The sequence below is a fragment of the Phacochoerus africanus genome, chromosome 15, assembly GCF_016906955.1.
Source record: "Phacochoerus africanus isolate WHEZ1 chromosome 15, ROS_Pafr_v1, whole genome shotgun sequence".
NCBI lineage: Eukaryota > Metazoa > Chordata > Mammalia > Artiodactyla > Suidae > Phacochoerus > Phacochoerus africanus.
This window is the reverse complement of record NC_062558.1, coordinates 39730907-39750006: the sequence shown is the minus strand read 5'-3', so window position 1 is coordinate 39750006 and position 19100 is coordinate 39730907. Positions and strand designations below refer to the sequence as shown.

Below are 19100 nucleotides of genomic sequence, written 5' to 3'. Positions count from 1 at the left end.
ATATACCCATTTTATAATAAAATAAAAATTATTATCTCTGAATACTTTTCTTGAAAATATACTCCAACAATAAATAATGATAAAATTTCTTCAAAGAATTATATTGGAACCATGAAAAAATTCTTCCAATATAAAAACCCGCATAAACAAATACAAAAATTAATTTTAAAGAGAACAAAACATTGGATTTCCCATCATGATTCAGCGGTAACAAACCCAACTGTATCCATGAAGATATGGGTTAGATCCCTGGCCTCACTCAGTGGGTTAAGGATCTGGCGTTGCCAAGAGCTGTGGTGTAGGTCACAGACTCAGCTCAGATCCCAAGTTGCTGTGGCTGTGGCGTAGGCTGGCACTGCAGCTCTGATTTGACCCTTGCCTGGGAATCTCCATGCCGCAGGTGCAGCCCTAAAAAGGAAAAAAGAAAAAGAAAAAAGAAAATACTTAACATAGTAAATCCCACCCTTCTAAGTTTATCTTTTGTTATAGTTGATATTTCAAGCAAACAAAATAAAAACTCAACTAGCAAAGCTCACTCCAAGCACATTTCTACCCACAACCAAAGCATTTCTTTAAAAAAATTCTACCTGGGAGTTCCTGCTATGGTACAGTGGGGTTAAGATCAAGCTTGTCTCTGTGGAGGTGCCAGCTCAATCCCCAACCCAGTGCAGTGGGTTAAGGATCCAGCATTGCTGCAGCTGTGGCAGGTTGCAGCTCTGGCTCAGATTTGATCCCTGGCCCAGGGAATTTCCATATGCTACAGGTGGGGCTGCAAAAGGAAAGGAAACACACATACGCAAAGAAGAGTTCTCTTGTGGCACAGCAGGTTAAGGATCTGGTATTGCCAGGAACTCGGGTCACTGCTCTAGCTCAGGTTTGATCCCTGGCCCAGGAGCTTACACATGTTGTACGCACTCATCCATACACACATACAAAGAAAATGGCTGGCTGATTTCCACAAACAAATACATATATTAAGTCCTAAACACATACGCAGACATACATACCACTGAAGTTAAACCACATTAAAAAGACTTTATTTAATAGATTATTCCACAGCCCAGGTTTAGGGATCAAGTTACCTGTTGCATTTTCTTGTATTCGCCCACTCTGGCATAGGCCATGAAGAGGTGAGAATGATACTCCTCACTATTGGGAACTTTCTTCACAGCTGCCTCATAAAGTTTTGTGACTAACTCCGCTAAGACAAAGAGAAATAGGATTTTCCTTAATTACTGAAGTATAACAAATCTTAACAGCATTTAATTTTTTTTCCTATGTGGAGGAAATAATTGTCTTCAATTATTAAGGAACAAAGTATTTGCTTTGCCTCATATGATCATTATACTTTTCTTGCTTAGGTGCTATTAGATGAAGCATGGAATAGATCGGACCTCTCTATCACATTTTAAATCTCTAAGACCCAGAAGTTCCCTTCATGGCTCAGTGGAAACAAATCTGACTAGTATCCATGAGGATGAGGGTTCAATCCCTGGCTTCACTCAGTGAGTTAAGGATCCAGCGTTGCCATGAGCTGTGGTGTAGGTCAAAGACACAGCTCAGATCCCGAGTTGCTGTGGCTATGGTGTAGGCTGGCAGCTACAGCTCCGATTTGATCCATAGCCTGGGAACTTCTGTATACTGCAGGTGTGGCCCTAAAAAAGCAAAATAGAAGTTCCCGTGGTGGCGCAGTGGTTAACGAATCCAACTAGGAACCTTGAGGTTGCGGATTCGGTCCCTGCCCTTGCTCAGTGGGTTAACGATCCGGCGTTGCCGTGAGCTGTGGTGTAGGTTGCAGACACGGGTCAGATCCTGCGTTGCTGTGGCTCTGGCGTAGGCCGGTGGCTACAGCTCTGATTACACCCCTAGCCTGGGAACCTCCATATGCCGCAGGAACAGCCCAAGAAATAGCAAAAAAAAAAGACAAAAAAAAGCAAAATAAATAAATAAAATAAAAAATACAAGACCCTCCAGGATCTGCATATCCTGTCTTCTTCCAAACTCTTCCCCCCCAGCACTGTATGTTCTAGCTAAATCCAGTAACTATTTGTAGTTGCACTACATTCCCTGTGCTCTATCATACCTCCATGCTTTTATATCGTTCCCTCTGCCTGGATTCCCCTTTCCTCTCTTTTCTACTCAGTGAACATCATCCAAGATCCAGTTCAAATGTAATCTTTCCTGCCTGGAATTATGCAAGTTTAAATGTAATCCTTCCTTGAACACCATCTCTGCTTCTCCACTCCAGTTTGATCTCCGCTCCCTTCTGCCATCTTTAATTTTTTTTTTTCGGTCTTTTTGTCTTTTAGGGCCGCACCCGTGGCATATGGAGTTTCCCAGGCTAGCGGTCGAATTGGAGCTACAGCTGCAATGCAGGATCCGAGCCACATCTGCAAACTACACCATAGCTCACGGCAACACCAGATGCTTAACGCAATGAGCAAGAACAAGGACTTGTATCCTCATGGATACTAGTTGGGTTTGCTAACCACTGAGCCATGATGGGAACTCCTGCCATCTTTAAATCTTTTTAAATAACTCTCTGACACAATGTGTTAATATATAATGTAATAATATGTAATGTAAAATACTATCTATTGATCTATTTTTCCTTATAGATTATGAGTAACATGAAGGTAGAATAAACATCTGTCATCTTTGATACAATACTTTCAAAGAAACACTCACCCAATACTTGTAGGAATTTCTTAAAAAAGAAAAACAACTGGGAGAGAATCCATATCCCTAAATCAACATAATCTCTAAATAATCAGATAACCCTTTATAACTTTTCTTTTATCATTTGTAAGAATGAAAAACAAAACTGGAGTTCCCACTGTAGTGCAGATTAAAGATCCAGCATTGCCTCAGTTGTGACCTGGATTTAATCCCTGGCCTGGGAACGTCCGTATCACTCACCGACAGCTGAAAAACTTAAGAAAAAATTTTTTGACCTATAGCATTTCCTACTTGCTAGGTTGGCAAAAAAAATTATTTTTCCAGTTTTATTGCAAAATAATTTATAAAAGCTGTATATTTTAAGGAGTACAATATGATGGTTTGATGGCAAAAACTTTTAAGTCTAAAAATACTGATAATAAGGATGTGGAGTAATCAGAACTCTTACATACTGTTAATGGGGGATAAATTTAGAAAACAAGTTGACATCATCTTTACCTTCAAGTTAAACTTACACATACCCTATGGATCCATCATCTCCACTCCTAGAGTCTAGTGTAGTCATCCAACAAAGTATTTTTTGGCAATAAAAATGAACTAACCACAACCACTTGGATATTATATGAAAAGTACAAGTCACAGAACACATACAGTCTGAATCCATTTATATTAAGTCCCAAAAAACTTTTAATGAGGAAAAACAAAAATAAAGAAGAAAAAATACATAAAGTCCAAAAATAAGCAAAACTAATAATTACCAAATGTGATAAAGATTTAAAGAAAAGATAATAATAAAAATATTCAGGCGTTCCCATCATGGCTCAGTAGAAATGAATCTGATTAGTATCCATGAGGATGCAGGTTTGACTTGCAGCCTAGCTCAGTGGGTTAAGGATCCTGTGTTGCTGTGAGCTGTGCCATAGGCCTGCAGCTGTAGCTCCAATTAGACCCCTAGCCTAGGAACCTCCATACACCACGGGTGCGGCCCTAAAAGAAAAAAAAAAAGAAAAAAAAATTCGGGACAGCAAGTCCCCTCTTAAGTACTTAAAGGGGAAACGAGATTGACAAAGAACACAAGAAAGCTTCTTAGTACAGGCATACTCATTTCATTGCACTTTGCAATTAGTGTGCTTTGCAGATACTGCTTTCCGCCCCCCCGAAATGAAGGTTTGTGGCACCTCTGTGTCTAAATATGGGCACCAAAATGTTTCCAACAGCATTTGTTCACTTCGTGTCTTTGTGTTACATTTTGGTAATTCCCATGATATTTCAAATTTTTCATTATTATTATATTTGTTATGGTGATCTATGACCAGTGATCTTTGATGTTACTACTGTAACATTTTGGAGGCACCACAAACCAGACCCATATAACACCCTGAACTTAATAAACAAATGTGTGTGTTGTGACTGCTCCACCAACCAGCCATTCCCCCGTCTACATCCCTCTCCTTGGGTCTCCCTATTCTTTAATATTCAACAATATTGAAACTAGGCCAATTAATAACCCTACAATGGCCTTAAGTGAAAAGAAGAATTGCATGTATAGCACTTGAAATCAAAAGCTAGAAATGATTAAGTGTAGTGAGGAAGGCCTGCCAAAAGCCAAGACAGGCTGAAAGCTAGGCCTCTTATGCCAGTTAGCCAAGTTGCAAATGCAAAGGAAGAGCTGTGGAAGAAAATTAAAAGTACTATTCCAGGGAACACGCAAATGATAAAAAAAAGTGTGGAGTTCCCTGGTGGCCTAATGGTAAAGAATTCAGCCTTGTCACTGCTGTGACTCAGATTTGATCCCTTGCCTAAGAACTTCCACTTGCTGCAGGTTCAGCCAAAAAAAAAAATGTTAAGAAAATAAAATAGCCATTGCTGATATGAACAAAGTTTTAGTGGTCTGGATAGAAGATCAAACCACCCATGACACTCCCTTAAGCCAAAGTCTAACCCAGGGCAAGACCTTAACTCTTTAATACTGTGAAGGTTGAGAGGTGAGTAAGCTGTAGAACAGAAGTTTGAAGCTAGCAGAGGTAGGTTCATGAGATTTAAGAAGTCATCTCCATGAAGTTACAGAAAGTTATCCAAAAGATCTAGCTAAGATAATTAATGAAGGTGGCTATACTAAACAATAGATTTTCAATGTAGATGAAACAGCCTTACATTGTAGGACTGTCATTGCTAGAGAAAAGAAGTCAATACCTGGCTTCAAAGCTAGCAAAAGACTTTCTAGAGGCTAGTGCAGCTAGTGACTTGAAGTTGAAGCCAATGTTCATTTACCATCCTGAAAATCCTAGGGCCCTCAATCTACTCTGCCTATGCTCTGTAAGCGGAACAACAAAGCCTAGTTGACAGCACATCTGTTTACAACACAGTTTACTGAATATTTTAAGCCCTCTGTTGAGAACTACTGCTCAGAAAAAAAGATTCCTTTCCTAATATTACTGCTCACTGACAATGCACCTGATCACCCAAGAGCCCTGATGGAGATATGCAAGATTACTGTTGTTTACATGCCATGATCCACTCTGCAGCCCTTGGATAAAAGAATAAATTGTGACTTTCAAGTCTTACATAAGAAATATTACTTCTCAAGGCTACAGCTGCCATAGTGATTCCTCTGATGGATCTGAATAAAGTAAATTGAGAACTTTTTGGAAAGAATTCACCATTCTAGATGCCATTCAGAGTATCTGTGGAGGGAATTCCTATTGTGGCTCAGTGGGTTACAAACCAGACTATGAGTAGTCATGAGGATGTGGGTTCAATCCCTGGCCTCACTCAGTGGGTTAAGGAACTGGTGTTGCCGTGAGCTATGGTGTAGGTCGCAGACAGGGCTCAGATCCAGTGTTGCTGTGGCTCTGGCATAGGCCAGCGGCTACAGCTCCAATTGGACCCCTAGCCTGGGAACCTCCATATGCCGTTGGTACAGCCCTAAATAGACAAAAAAAAAAAAAAAATATATATATATATATAAATCAAGGTATGTACCTTGAATTTTTTAGACATAATGCTATCGCACACTTAGTAGACAAATGTATAGTATAAACATAACTTCCATATGCACTGGCAAACCAAAATATTTGTGTGACTTACTTTATTGTGATATTTGCTTTATTGTGGCATTCCTAAACCAAACCCATGATACCTCCAAGACATGACTATACTGATTATGCTCGGTTTCTTAAGTTGGGTGGTAGGTTTATGAATGTTTATTTATTCCATAGCAAATATTCTAGTGTGTTACATAAAATATCTTCTTCTATAATATGCACTATTAAAAATATGTATTTTATAAAAAAAATTTAAGAGATCGACAGTGAAAAATTTTATTTACAGATGAAAGTATAGACCATCTAGGATAGGCTTAGAAATAATCTGGGAGTTCCCGCTGTGGTGCAATGGGATTGGCACAATGGTCTCTACAGCACTGGGACACAGGTTCTACTCCCAACCTGACACAGTGGGTTAAGAAACCAGTGTTGGGAGTTCCCGTCATGGCGCAGTGGTTAACGAATCCAACTGGGAACCATGAGGTTGCGGGTTCAATCCCTGCCCTTGCTCAGTGGGTTAATGATCCGGCGTTGCCGTGAGCTGTGGTGTAGGTTGCAGATGCGGCTCGGATCTTGCGTTGCTATGGCTCTGGCATAGGCCGGCGGCCACAGCTCTGATTCGACCCCTAGCCTGGGAACCTCCATATGCCGCTGGAGTGGCCCAAGAAATAGCAGAAAGACAAAAAAGAAAAGAATCCAGCGTTGCTTACAGCTGTGGCGTAGGTCACAAATGCGGCTCACATCTGATCACTGGCCTGGTAACTCCATGTGACACAGGGCATCCAAAGAAGAGAGAGGAAAAAAAAGGAAAGAAATAATCTAGTAGGCAGAAAAGTACAGATAAAATTGACCATGTGTCAGTAACTGCTGAAGGTGAGTAATGGGTATGATGGGATTTATTATACTATTCTCTGTTTTTGTCTGTTTTATTTAAATTTTCCATATTAAAAAGTGAAAAAAGGCAACTCTTTCATTTAGCAAATCAAAATATCATAAATGAAATTCAAGTATTCATTCCAATTCAAGGATCCAAATATATGTAAAATATCCATTCTATCTTATAGCCTTTGCAAGCCATGGTTAATGCATTATTTTATCTGTTGCCATCCATTAAATCATGAGTAATAAGTAAATCAGACAAATAGAGAACTCACTCAGAAATATCCAAAAAATTAAGCATAGGTTTAAAAACAGTGAGAAGGAAGAAACGTACGTCGATGCATCTCCCGGTAAAGAATGGTCAGTGCCTGAAGTGAGTTATCATCTGTGGGTTCAAGAGCCGCCACCTCCTGGGCCAAGGTGAAGGCTTCCTCTTGCTTTCCAGTCCTCTGTAAACCAATGGCCTTTAAAACCTGATAGAAAGAAAAGACAAATCAGATATAAAAGGACAGAAAAGGAAATATGAACAAAAGCCAATTTGAAAGCACAAGTTATAAGGTATGCCTAAGTTGCAACTCAACTATTTTACTAAAAACATCAGCAAATTAAAGATTCTTTCTTGGGAGTTCCCGTCATGGCTCAGCGGAAATGAATCTGACAAGCATCCTTGAGGACACAGGTATGATTCCCGGCATCCCTCAGTGGGTTAAGGATCCAGCGTTGCTGTGAGCTGTGGTATAGGTTGCAGATAAGGCTTGGATCTGGCATTGCTGTGGCTGTGGGGTAGGCCAGCAGCTACAGCTCTGATTTGACCCCTAGCCTGGCAATCTCCATATGCCATGGGTGCAGCCCTAAAAAAATGAGGGGGGAAAAAAAAAAGAATGCACAACATTGCTTAAAAGGACTCCGTGAAAATTAAAAAATTAAATTAGGTAAGTTATGTCCAAAGAAATAAGCAGCTAGCTTTTAATTAAATACTATATATAGGAGCTAAGTGATCTGGAAAATAAATGGCAAAAAAAATACTCTGAAAAATCAGTCATTAAAGAAATTAAACGTCTTTCCCCTTTAAAGATTATAACATATAACCAATCAAATATAAGTAACTCAAGAGCAAATGAACTTACCTTAGCACAATGAAGATCTTTATGTTTTTTCAACAATTTATCTGCTTGCTGAATTGCCATTTTATTATTACCATTATCAAGATAATCTATGAAAATAGAAATTATGAGTTGTTACATTTCTTCAACAACAAATATGAAAAATGCATAAGCTAATATCAGATGTTTCAGAAAGTATCCTAATTTGGTATTTAAGAAAATCACGGAGGAGCTCCCTTGTGGTGCAGTGGGTTAAGGATCTGATGTTATCACTGTAGCAGCTTGGGTAACTGCAGAGACACAGGTTCAATCCCTGGACCAGCATAGTGAGTTAAAGGATCCAGGGTTAGGTCCTGGGAATTTCCATATGCCATGCGTGTGGCAATCAAATAAATAAGATAAAAAATTCTTATATTTAAGCTTTGAATCTACCAAATGGATTATGTTTCCTTCAATAAAATGTTTAATGAGTACTTAACATGCCATAGAGTTAGAAATTATTTGTTGAAGAAAAAATAAGAGGTTGTCCTCATAAGAAAGGAATAGAGGGTGGGGGATAAAGTCAGCAATATCAAGAGTAGACAAGGATGTAAGGAAAACAGCACTTTCATATGCTCTGTCCTTGAAGAAAAACTGACTTCTAGGTTCCCTAAAAAAAATATCCATTCCAGGAGTTCCCATTGTGGCGCAGTGGTTAACGAATCCAACTAGGAACCATGAGGTTGCGGGTTCGGTCCCTGCCCTTGCTCAGTGGGTTAACGATCCGGCGTTGCCGTGAACTGTGGTGTAGGTTGCAGACATGGCTCGGATCCCGCGTTGCTGTAGCTCTGGCGTAGACCGGTGGCTACAGCTCCGATTCAACCCCTAGCCTGGGAACCTCCATATGCTGCGGGAGCGGCCCAAGAAATAGCAACAACAACAACAACAACAACAAAAGAAAAAATATATATATATATCCATTCCAAAATTCAAGAAACATGGAGACCTACTATAAAACTGTGTTAAAAAAGAAAAACAATGAATTATATTCAAAAGTCTAACAAAAGCAGAGATTAATTTCCAGATAAGAAGATCCTCCCCCCAAAAATGAGAAGTGTTTTAAATGGGAAACAGTGGTAGCTGTCATTTCTAAATATAGAAAAATGACGGAACACAGACCAATCCACAGCCCACTACCACTACCAGGTTCCTTCTTGGGGACCAAATGTTTGTGAGAACATGGAGCAAGGGCTACTCTCTACCAAAATGAGTTCAAAACTTACTTTCATACAAAAATCTGCACACAAATGTTTACAGCAGCTTTATTCATAACTGTCAAAATTTGGGAGAAACTTCAATAGGCAAATGGATAAACAAAACTATGGTATATCCATTCATACAATGGAATATTATTCAGCGATAAAAAGAAATAAGCTATCAAGCCACACACACACACACACACACACACACACACACACACACGGAGGACCCTTAAATGCATATTGCAAAGTGAAAGAAGCCAATCTGACAAAGCTACATACTATATGATTCCAAGTGTCCAGCATTTTGGAAAAGGCAAAAATTATAAGCAATAGAAAAATCGGTGGTTGCAAGGAGTTGGGGGAGGGAAGAATAGGTAGAGAACAGGGGATTTTTTAAGGCAATGAAACTATTCTATATGAAACTGTAATAATGGATACATGTCATTACATATTTGTCAAAACCTACAGAATGTGCAACACACAGAATGAACCCTAATATAAACTAGTAAACTATGGACTTTATAGTTGAAAATAACAACATATCACAGAGTTCCCACCGTGGCGCAGTGGAAACAAATCCGACTAGGAGCCGTGAGGTTGGGGGTTCGATCCCTGGCCTCGCTCAGTGGGTTAAGGATCCAGCGTTGCCATGGGCTGTGGTGTGGGTCCCGCAGATGCGGCTCAGATCTGGCATTGCTATGGCTGTGGCGTAGGCCGGCAGCTGTAACTCCAATTAGACCCCTAGCCTGGGAACCTCCATGTGCCGCAGGAGCTGCCCTAAAAAAAAAAAATAATAATAATAATAATAACAACATATCATATTGACTCAGCAACTTTAGCAGACCTTACAAAGGAAACTTGGGGGTAGCCATGGTAATAAGAAATCAGTACAATCTAAAACTGTTTTGAAAATAAAGTCTACTAATTAAAGAATATATATCTAGGAGTACCCATTGTGGCACAGCGGAAACAAATCCGACTAGGAATCATGAGGTTGCGGGTTCGATCCCTGGCCTCGCTCAGTGGGTTAAGGATCCAGCATTGCCATGAGCTGTGGTGTAGGTCGTAGACATGGCTTGGATTCCATATTGCTATGGCTGTGGCTATGGCTGTGGCTGGCCTGAGAACGTCCATATCCCAGAGGTGTAGCCCTAAAAATAAATAAATAAAAATAAGAGCAAAGATTCAGTTATAGAACAGGAAAGTAATAAGTGTTGTAAGTGGGAAATAGGGTGGTAGCTGTTGATCTGAAATATGGAAAGATGACTGAACACAGGCTAGGTTACAATCTACTATCATTACTGGTTCCTCTTTGCTCATCAAGATCCCAAGTCAGCAATAAAGACAGAGGAAGTAACTCAAAATCATTTACAGCCCTGGTAGCCCAGGACCAACCAACAGAAATACACTAAAAATGTAAAATGTAAAAATTAAGAAGACTTATTCTGGAGGGAATCACAATCTCTGGAGGGAATCACAATCTAGAAAAGATCAAAGACTTGATAACTCAGGTAGAGAGATTGGAAATAACTGAAATCTAAAAACACACAATCTTGGGAGTTCCTGCTCTGGTGCAGCAGGATCAGTGGTGTCATTGAAGTGCTGGGACGCAGGTTCCATTCCCCACCCAACACTGTGGGATAAGGATCTGGTGTCATCGTAGCTGCCCGTAGGTTGCATCTAAAGCTTGGATCTGATCCTTGGCCCAGGAACTCCATATGCCATGGGTTGGCCAAAAAAAACCCCACAAAAAACAAAACCAAAAAAAATCAGGTTCATAGAACACATCCTGTCTCAGAGATCAGATTATCTTTGATAAGATCCCAGCTCTGAGGATCTGCCCATAAATGGATCAGAGGTTGAAACTATAAGGATATTAACTTTTTCCTTTGTTGTTGACAAGGGAACTCTGATATACTTTACCCACACCTACTTCACTGGGAATGGTTTCCACGAACTCCGCTGAAAGGGCAGAACTGGATGAGCAAGTCTAGACCATGTAACTGAGGCCCAATGGAGTGGACATTTGACCTAAACTGGGTAAATTAAGTTTCTTCCTGGTAATCTGTAACTGCAATGCTGAAATCTAGAGTCAAAAAGCTATGGAGAAGAGTTCTATTCTCTTGTGGCATAGCAGGTTAAGGATATGACATTATCACTGCAGTGGACTGGGTCACTGCTGTGGCACAGGTTCGATTCCTGGCTCAGGAACTTTTGCATACTGCAGGTGCAGACAAAAAAAAAGCTAGGGAGAACCTCACTCGGAAGGCATTAAATATTTGCAATCTGAGATGATCAGTGGTAGCCCCAGTATTTCCATTTGGGAGGAGATTCAGGGAACGCAAGCTGGGGAGTGAAGAAAAGGAGTTATCTCTTGACTCTTCATTCATATACTATTTATAATATAAAGAATGTCAATTATCCCTATCAAAAATTGGGGGAGGAGCAGTGCTGATTAAGCTCTCAGGGAGAGGCTAATGACCTTTCTCTACCCTGTCCTCAGCTTGGTGTGGCCACAAAGCCAAAATGTTGGCCCTGGGTAAATTGCTGAGTAAGCAGGGGGGAAAAAAAAGTTTGAAGAACCTAAGCAGAAAAAAAGAGAAGAGAACTAAACAGATAAGAGCAGAGCTGAGCATCTAGGAAAGAAGCTTCAGATCCTGACAGCTTTCCAGTATCCATCAGGTCCTAGAACATTGCATTCCTGCCCTAAGCTCCCACAAGGGTTTATAAACAACCTCCCTTTACTTGAGCTAGTGTCAATGGGCTTGTGTTCCTTGCACCCAAGAGTTTTAACTAAGACACCCCACTACATTCAGACTGCTGTCAGGCTCCCCTTTCTTGGATGCCTAGATAACTACTGATTAATTGGTTGCTAAGTTTTTTGGGAAATTTTTATTTCCATTTACATCACTAACTCTATAATATAAATCACATAGCTCTTGGAGAAAACAGGCCAATAAAAATGTTTCCCAAAAGTTCCCCTGTGGCACAGAGAGTTAAGGATCTGGCATTGTCACTGCAGTGGCTTGGGTCGCTGCTGTGGCTTGGGTTCGATCCCTGGCCCAGAAACTTCCACGTGCCACAGGTGTGGTCAGAAAAAAAAAAAAAAAAGATATTCTAAAGTCTGGGCATCTATTCTTTAGCCTTTTATAACTTACTCAAGGGTAACTATGACTTGACCATGAGGATTGGTATTGCTTTTTTTAGTAAGAGGAGTAAGCCAAAATCAGCCACCCACAAATAAGGCATAGGAAACAATAAGATGGACTTTTCATTGTGGCTCAGCGCGTTAAGAACCCAACTAGAATCGATGCAAACTATTGCCTTTGGAATGGATAAGCAATGAGATCCTGCTGTATAGCAATGGGAACTACATCTAGGCACTTATGATGGAGCATGATAATGTAAGAAAAAAGAACGTATACATGTATGTGTGACTGAGTCACCTTGCTATATGGTAGAAGATTGACAGAATGCTGTAAACCAGCTATAATGGAAAAAATAAAAATCATTATAAAAAAATATTTTATATTTCCAAAAGATAAATCACAAAGGAAAAGTAATCCCTAAAAATTAGGAAAGAACTAAAATGGATGTTTCATTGTTTTCAACTACTTATCAAGTTGGTGATATAACTATACAGAGAAAATAATTACTTCGAGGTATTAACCCAGTATATCATCGATTGAAAATATTCTAAGCTCAGAGCTGCAAAGAAATCATAAGCTTCATGAATTAAATAGTTTTACTGTTAACAGTAGTATTATCTTGCAACTATTTTTTATATTACAGGATAAAGCAAGTAACGGTGTTAATGTTGTTAGGAATCAAGATTTTCCACAGCGATATGCTATATGTATATATATAACCCCCACAATGTTAAATTTGAATCAAAAAAAAGAGAACCCAACTAGTATCCATGAGGATGTGGGTTCAATCCCTGCCTCTGCAGTGGGTTAAGGATCCAGCATTGCCATGAGCTGTGGTGTACATCACATCACAGATGCAGCTTGGATCTGGTGGTGTTGTGGCTGCGGCTGATTTGACCCCGAGTCTGGGAACTTCCATATGCTTCGGGTGTGGCCCTAAAAAAAGACCAAAAAAAAAGAAAAGATTATGTATTGGTGAAAGCAGTGTTTTTCTTTTCTTTTTCTTTTTTTGCCATTTCTTGGGCCGCTCCAGCGGCATATGAAGGTTCCCAGGCTAGGGGTCGAATTGGAGCTGTAGCCGCCGGCCTACACCAGAGCCACAGCAACGCGGGATCCGAGTCGCATCTGCAACCTATACCTCAGCTCACGGCAACGCCGGATCCTCAACCCACTAAGCAAGGCCGGGGATCGAACCCGAAACCTCATGGTTCCTAGTTGGACTCCTTAACCACTGAGCCATGACAGGAACTCCAAAAGCAGTGTTTTTCAAAACATCACTCCAACTAAAAGTTTTCAGGAGGTTCTTACAGGCAGCACTAGATAACACTCACAGTGAAAAAGTTGAGCTCTTTTCTAATATTTGCTTTATATTAAGGATAGTCTCAGTTTGGTATTAGCCTATCATTTCTTTTTTTTTCTCCTCCGTTTTCAGCCACACCTTCGGTATATGGAAGTCCCCAGGCCGGGGACTGGGATCAAATCTGAGCTACAGCTTCAAACTATGCCACAGCTGCAGCAAGGCATAGGGATGCACCAGGTCAGAAATCAAAGCAGCATCTCCACAGAGACAAGTCAGATCATTACCCCACTGTGCCAGAGGCAAAACTTCAGCCTGTCACTTCTTTTTTTTTTTTTTTTTTGTCGTTTGTCTTTTTAGGGCCACACCTGAAGCACATGGAGGTTCCCAGGCTAGGGGTCTAATCGGAGCTGTAGCCACCAGCCTACACCAGAGCCACAGCAACACCAGATTCGAGCGGCATCTGCAACCCATACCACAGCTCACGGCAGTACCAGATCCTTAACCTACTGAGCAAGGCCAGGGATCGAACCCACAACCTCATGGTTCCTAGTCAGATTCATTAACCACTGAGCCATGACGGGAACTCCAGTCACGATGGGAACTCCCTGTCACTTCTTTAATACTTGCTAATACTTTTTTTTTTTAAAGTTGTGCTAATAGCATGTAGAAGTTCCTGGGCCAGGGATCAAACCCACACCACAGTGGTGACCCAAGCCACAGCAGTGACAATGCTGGATGCTTCAGCACTAGGCCACCAGGAAACTCCACCTATTTTTCCTTTTTAAACAAAGAAGGCATAGATCTCAGAGTTTCACAATGATCAGAAACTGGTTAAGGAGTTCCCTGGTGGCTCAGCAGGTTAAGGATCTGGTGGTGTCACTGAAGTGGCTCTGATTACTGTGGTGGCACGGGTTCAATCCCTGGCCCAGGAACTTCCACATGCCACAAAGGCAGCAAGAAAAAAGGAAAAAGACTTTAATAACATTGTTTTGTTTTCATTGTATGGTTGTTCTTTTTGTTTTGTTTTTTTTTTAATGATCACACTTGAGGCATATGAAAGTTTCCCTGCTAGGGGTTGAATTGGAGTTGCAGCTCCTGGCCTACACCACAGCAACACCGGACCCTAGCCACATCTGTGACCTGTGCTGCTGCTTGCAGCAATGCCAGATCCTTAACCCACTAAGCAAGGCCAGGGATCCACATCCTCGAGGATACTATGTCAGTTTCTTAACCTGCTGAGCCATAATGAGAGCTCTGTATGTATTTATTTTTATGGTTTTGTTTTCTCAGGCAAGTAACAGGTTTTCTACTAATGGTAATGATACAGATTATTTTAAAATAAATTTAAAAGTCACAGCTGCAGCTCAGATTCTATCCTTCGCCCAAGAACTTCCACATGCCCTAGGGTTAGCTGAAATAATAATAATAATAATAATAACAAATGCTTTCTAACTGACGGCCTTACACACTACATTTGCTCCCTTTTAAATTACTTCCCCCACAGTATTCAGAGCTATCTTTCTAAAGTGCAAGCCTAATTACACCACTCCAATTAAATCTCTTCAGCTTTTCCCACTGTCTTTAAAACAAATGTCAAAAACTTTAAAATGGCTTACAAAGCTGAGTCCGTCTACCTCTGAAGCCTCGTCTCACCCATCTCCATATTCCAACTGTTTAAGTCTCTTCTTAGGTCCTCAAGTAGAACAAGATCTTTTTACGTACTCTCTCTGTCCATCATTCCTCCCCATCTCATGGCCTAACTAACCTCTGCTCTTCTTTCATGTCCAAAGTAAAATGTCACTTCCACAGAGAACCTTTTTTTGAACTGTCCCCAACAATCAAGATGCCCATAGTGGAGTTCCCGTCGTGGTGCCGAAGAAATGAATCTGACTAGGAACCATGAGGTTTCAGGTTCAATCCCTGGCCTCATTCAGTGGGTTAAGGATCCAGCGTTGCCCTGAGCTGTGGTGTAGGTGGAAGACATGGCTCAGTTCTGGCATTGCCGGGGCTGTGGCGTAGGCCAGCACCTGTAGCTCCAATTTGACCCCTAGCCTGAGAACCTCCATATGCTGTGGGTGTGGCCCTAAAAAGACAAAAAAAAGAAAAAAATAAAAAAAAAATTTTAAAGTGAATAATGGTGGCGTTCCCATCAGGGCGCAGTGGTTAACAAATCTGACTAGGACACATGAGGTTGTGGGTTCGGTCTCTGGCCTCGCTCAGTGGGTTGAGGATCCAGCGTTGCCATGAGCTGTGGTGTAGGTCGAAGATGAGGCTCAGATCCTGAGTTGCTGTGGCTCTGGCGTAGGCTGTCGGCTACAGCTCTGATTTGACCCCTAGCCTGGAAACCTCCATATGCTGCGGAAGCGGCCCTAGAAAAGGCAAAAAGACAAAAAATAAATAAATAAAGTGAATAATGGTAAAAGAAAGCATTAGGGCTCACCAAGTCACATGAGAATACAAAATCTGTTCAGAACCCCATAGCGCAAGAGAATCATTTTAGCAAAAGGATAATGAGTAATAAAGTTCTAGGAAGGTCAGGGTGGTTTTCAAAAATCAAAAGTAAATACCTGGAGTTCCTATTGCAGCTCAGCGGAAACAAATCCAACTAGTATCCATGAGGATGCGGGTTCAATCCCTGCCCTTGCTCAGTGGGTTAAGGATCCGGCATTGCTGTGAGCTGTGGTGTAGGTCGCAGATGCAGCTCGGATCTGGCATTACTGTGGCTGTGGGGTAGGCCAGCAGCTGCAGCTCTGATTTGACCCCTAGCCTGGGAACCTCCATAGGCCACAGTGCAGCCCTAAAAGGCCAAAAAAAGAGAGAGAGAAGTCTACAGGCAGCTTTTGCAGATAGCTGTATAATGAGCCACAAATTGTAAACCCTGGATTCAGTTCCTACTCTCCGTCATCCTTGCATATGTCATCTCTGCCCTTTGAAAATATTTACTGGAGGCATGAGAATACACAGTCCTGGGAAAATGGAAATCTACCACTCACCACCTATGTGACCTTTGGTAAGCCAGTGTTTTCAGCTCAAAGCGAGGTGATTTCTAGCACAGTAGTTAAAAGAGTAAGTCTGGGACAGTCCACGAGGGTTCAGATCCTAGCTTCATGTTAGCTGAGTGACCACAGACAAATTACACATCAATAAAGCCCCAGTTTCCTCATCTGTGGAAAGAAAGGGAGGGGGTTGTAAAAACTACCTATCTCAGGAGTATGTGTGAAAATTAAATAATAAATATAAAAGGCTGAGGACAGTGACTGACATAATTAACAGTCTATACATATTAGCTATTATTATTTTTACCCACCTCACAAAGCTGTTGCTAGAATCAAATGAGATGTGAGTAAAGTATCATACAAATTACAAAAAGTAGCAATTGTACCAGAAATATAGTTACCCCCTTCCAAAAAAAAAAAGTTAAGTGATCTCAGCCCTGCAGAGAAACCTCCATTTAGTAACATCCACACTATAAACATGAGACCTAATTTTGCGAAAAACCACTGACCTTGAAGCCTTCCTTCATCAAGAAGTGACACAGACCAAGACCATACAACCATCTAACAGGAACCACTATCCAATTACAGAACACCTCGGTAATTGAAGAGATGTTTCTGTGATTCAAATATGTGATTTTTCACAATAAGTGTAGCAGAATGATATCAAGGTCTTAAAACCTGAGGATTGGGCTAAGCGTTACAAAGGGGGATCCACTCAGCACGCAAAAGGCAAGCTGCAGAAAGCCAGAAAAGCTACAGAAAGGAAAGGCCCTGCACGCCCCTCCAAACTATCACAGTCTTCCCATCGCTATTTTGGGCCCAAGACCACCCCCCCCCCCGCCCCCGCCTCCCACGTGTGCCCTGAGCAGCTGTTCCTCCACCAAAGGGCTTTCGATGGGGAGCCTCAAATCTGGGCCTGTTCCTGACTCGATTCGGGTGACCTTGCGTCAGCTCCTTCCTCTCTCAGAACCTCAGTTTCTCTCTGTTCACCAAGCATTGTTGGTCAGACAACATTTTAGGCCCAGTTTCCATAAGTAAAAAGTCTTCAGTGGGGGTTTTCCCTCAAGTAGAGTGTTTCAGCCCTGTACCGGAGCCAGCTTCCACCTGCGGGCAGATCTTGGGTGTCCCTTGGCGTGGCCCCAACAACGCGACCTGCGAGCAGAGCAGATCTCTACCAGAGGAAATGTCTCACAAAGCCTGCCTGTCGGGCCAGCTCTGCCGACCTGCCGCTGCCCTAACAGCGCAGCTGCCACCTCAGGGCTCTGGAAGGCCAGGCCGGCGCTTCCGCGAGGCCCGTGGCTGAGGCCTAGAGGCCCGCGCGGCCGACCCCCTGTGCTCGCCAGCCCTGCTCCTGGCCACTCAGCGACCCTCCTGGGCCTTTGCCCTGGCCCCGGCGGCCCTCGGCGTATCCGGCTGGCGACTAGACTGGCCCCAGGCACTCACCGTAAATGGGCCGGAGGCGCCTGTCGTTAGGGTCCTGCACATGGCCCCGCGTCGCCATGATGACAAGCGCAGAACAGCAATGCGCACGCGCAGGGCAGGCCCCCGGGAAGGGGCCGTTAAAGGGCCAGCGCCGATCTCGCTCGTCTATCGCGATGGTCGCGGGGTTGCGATTGAACGCGCCTGCGCGGAAAGGGACGACACTTCCACCGCACCCCTCCTACAGACTATTGCCACTTTGAGGGATACGTCTCCCCTTTGCTGATGGAATCAGTATAGCTGACAGAGGCGGCCGTTGCTATTAAAATCCCGTCCGAGTCACTTACGAGAGAGTGAAGAAAGGAGAGAAACTCTTGGTCAGAGTTAGGGCTCGGCTGCTGCAGCTTATTTTATTTCTCATCTGTGCTGAAGGACCAGTTAGACTTGTCTTTGATTAATTGTTGAGGAACTGGGACCTCCTCTGGGAGGGTGACCCAGGAGAGAGTAGGGGGAAGGGGTGCTGACCAACAGTAGAAATCTGCCAGAAAAGTTCGAGATCCCTTCATCTCTCTCCTGGTGCTCAGCCAACTAAGAAGCATCCTAGATTTATAGTAATCCAGTGGATTTGTCAACTATACCGCAATAAAACTGAAGGAAAAAAGTAATTCAGTTAGTATGTGCAGTTAGTGTTGCAAGCTCTAAATGAATTATTTCGTTAATACTCATAACAACCCTAGTATCTCCTTAGAAGGTAGATACTATCCTCTTTTCTACTGGTGGGTTTATTCATACCCAATATAATTATCGAGTGCCTATTATACGGCTGTTTCTGTTTCGAATTTAGGCAGAGAAGATACATTGTAAATAAATCAGACAGAGCTTTCCTGGGGCCTTCCTTGCTGGGAGGGAGATCATCAAATAAGTATGTCAGTATATTAGGTGATAATAAATGAAACTGAGAAAAGTAGAACAGGGACGGGGGGCAATTTTATATAGTGTGGTTAGAAAAAGCGACAATTGTCAGAAAAGTTAAATAAAGTGGGAGATGGGAGTTCTCTTGTGGCACAGCAGGTTAAGAATCCGGCATTGCCATGCTGTGGCGTGGGTTTGATCCCTGACCTGGGAACATTCCACATGCCTGGGTCGAGGTGAAAGAAAAAAACCAAAAAACTGTCAAGGTCATGAAAAATAAGGAAACTATGAGAAACTGCTACAGACCATAATAGTCCAATGAAACACGATAACTAAAGGTAATGTGATATCCTGGTTGGGATCCTGAGACAGAAAAAA

At 42.1% G+C, this 19100-nt stretch overlaps 1 protein-coding gene across 2 annotated transcripts in view; it reads right to left on the bottom strand.

The window, feature by feature from the left end:
- The window catches only part of NAA25 (N-alpha-acetyltransferase 25, NatB auxiliary subunit), a 76729-nt gene extending 58787 nt beyond the window's left edge, over positions 1 to 17942 (bottom strand). Inside the window, exons 1-4 of one of the 2 annotated variants that reach the window (XR_007132157.1) lie at positions 17835 to 17924; positions 7730 to 7815; positions 6937 to 7075; positions 1083 to 1201 (exon numbers count right to left, since the gene is read on the bottom strand). Coding sequence is in view for 1 of the 2 variants with exons in the window: in XM_047760019.1 (XP_047615975.1) it covers positions 1083 to 1201; positions 6937 to 7075; positions 7730 to 7815; positions 17835 to 17892 (402 nt within the window). In the remaining variant the exon portion in view is untranslated. Of the gene's footprint in view, positions 1 to 1082; positions 1202 to 6936; positions 7076 to 7729; positions 7816 to 17834 lie in introns of both variants that reach the window. The other variant, XM_047760019.1, reaches the window with a different exon arrangement.
- Between the last annotated feature and the right edge of the window lie 1158 nt (positions 17943 to 19100).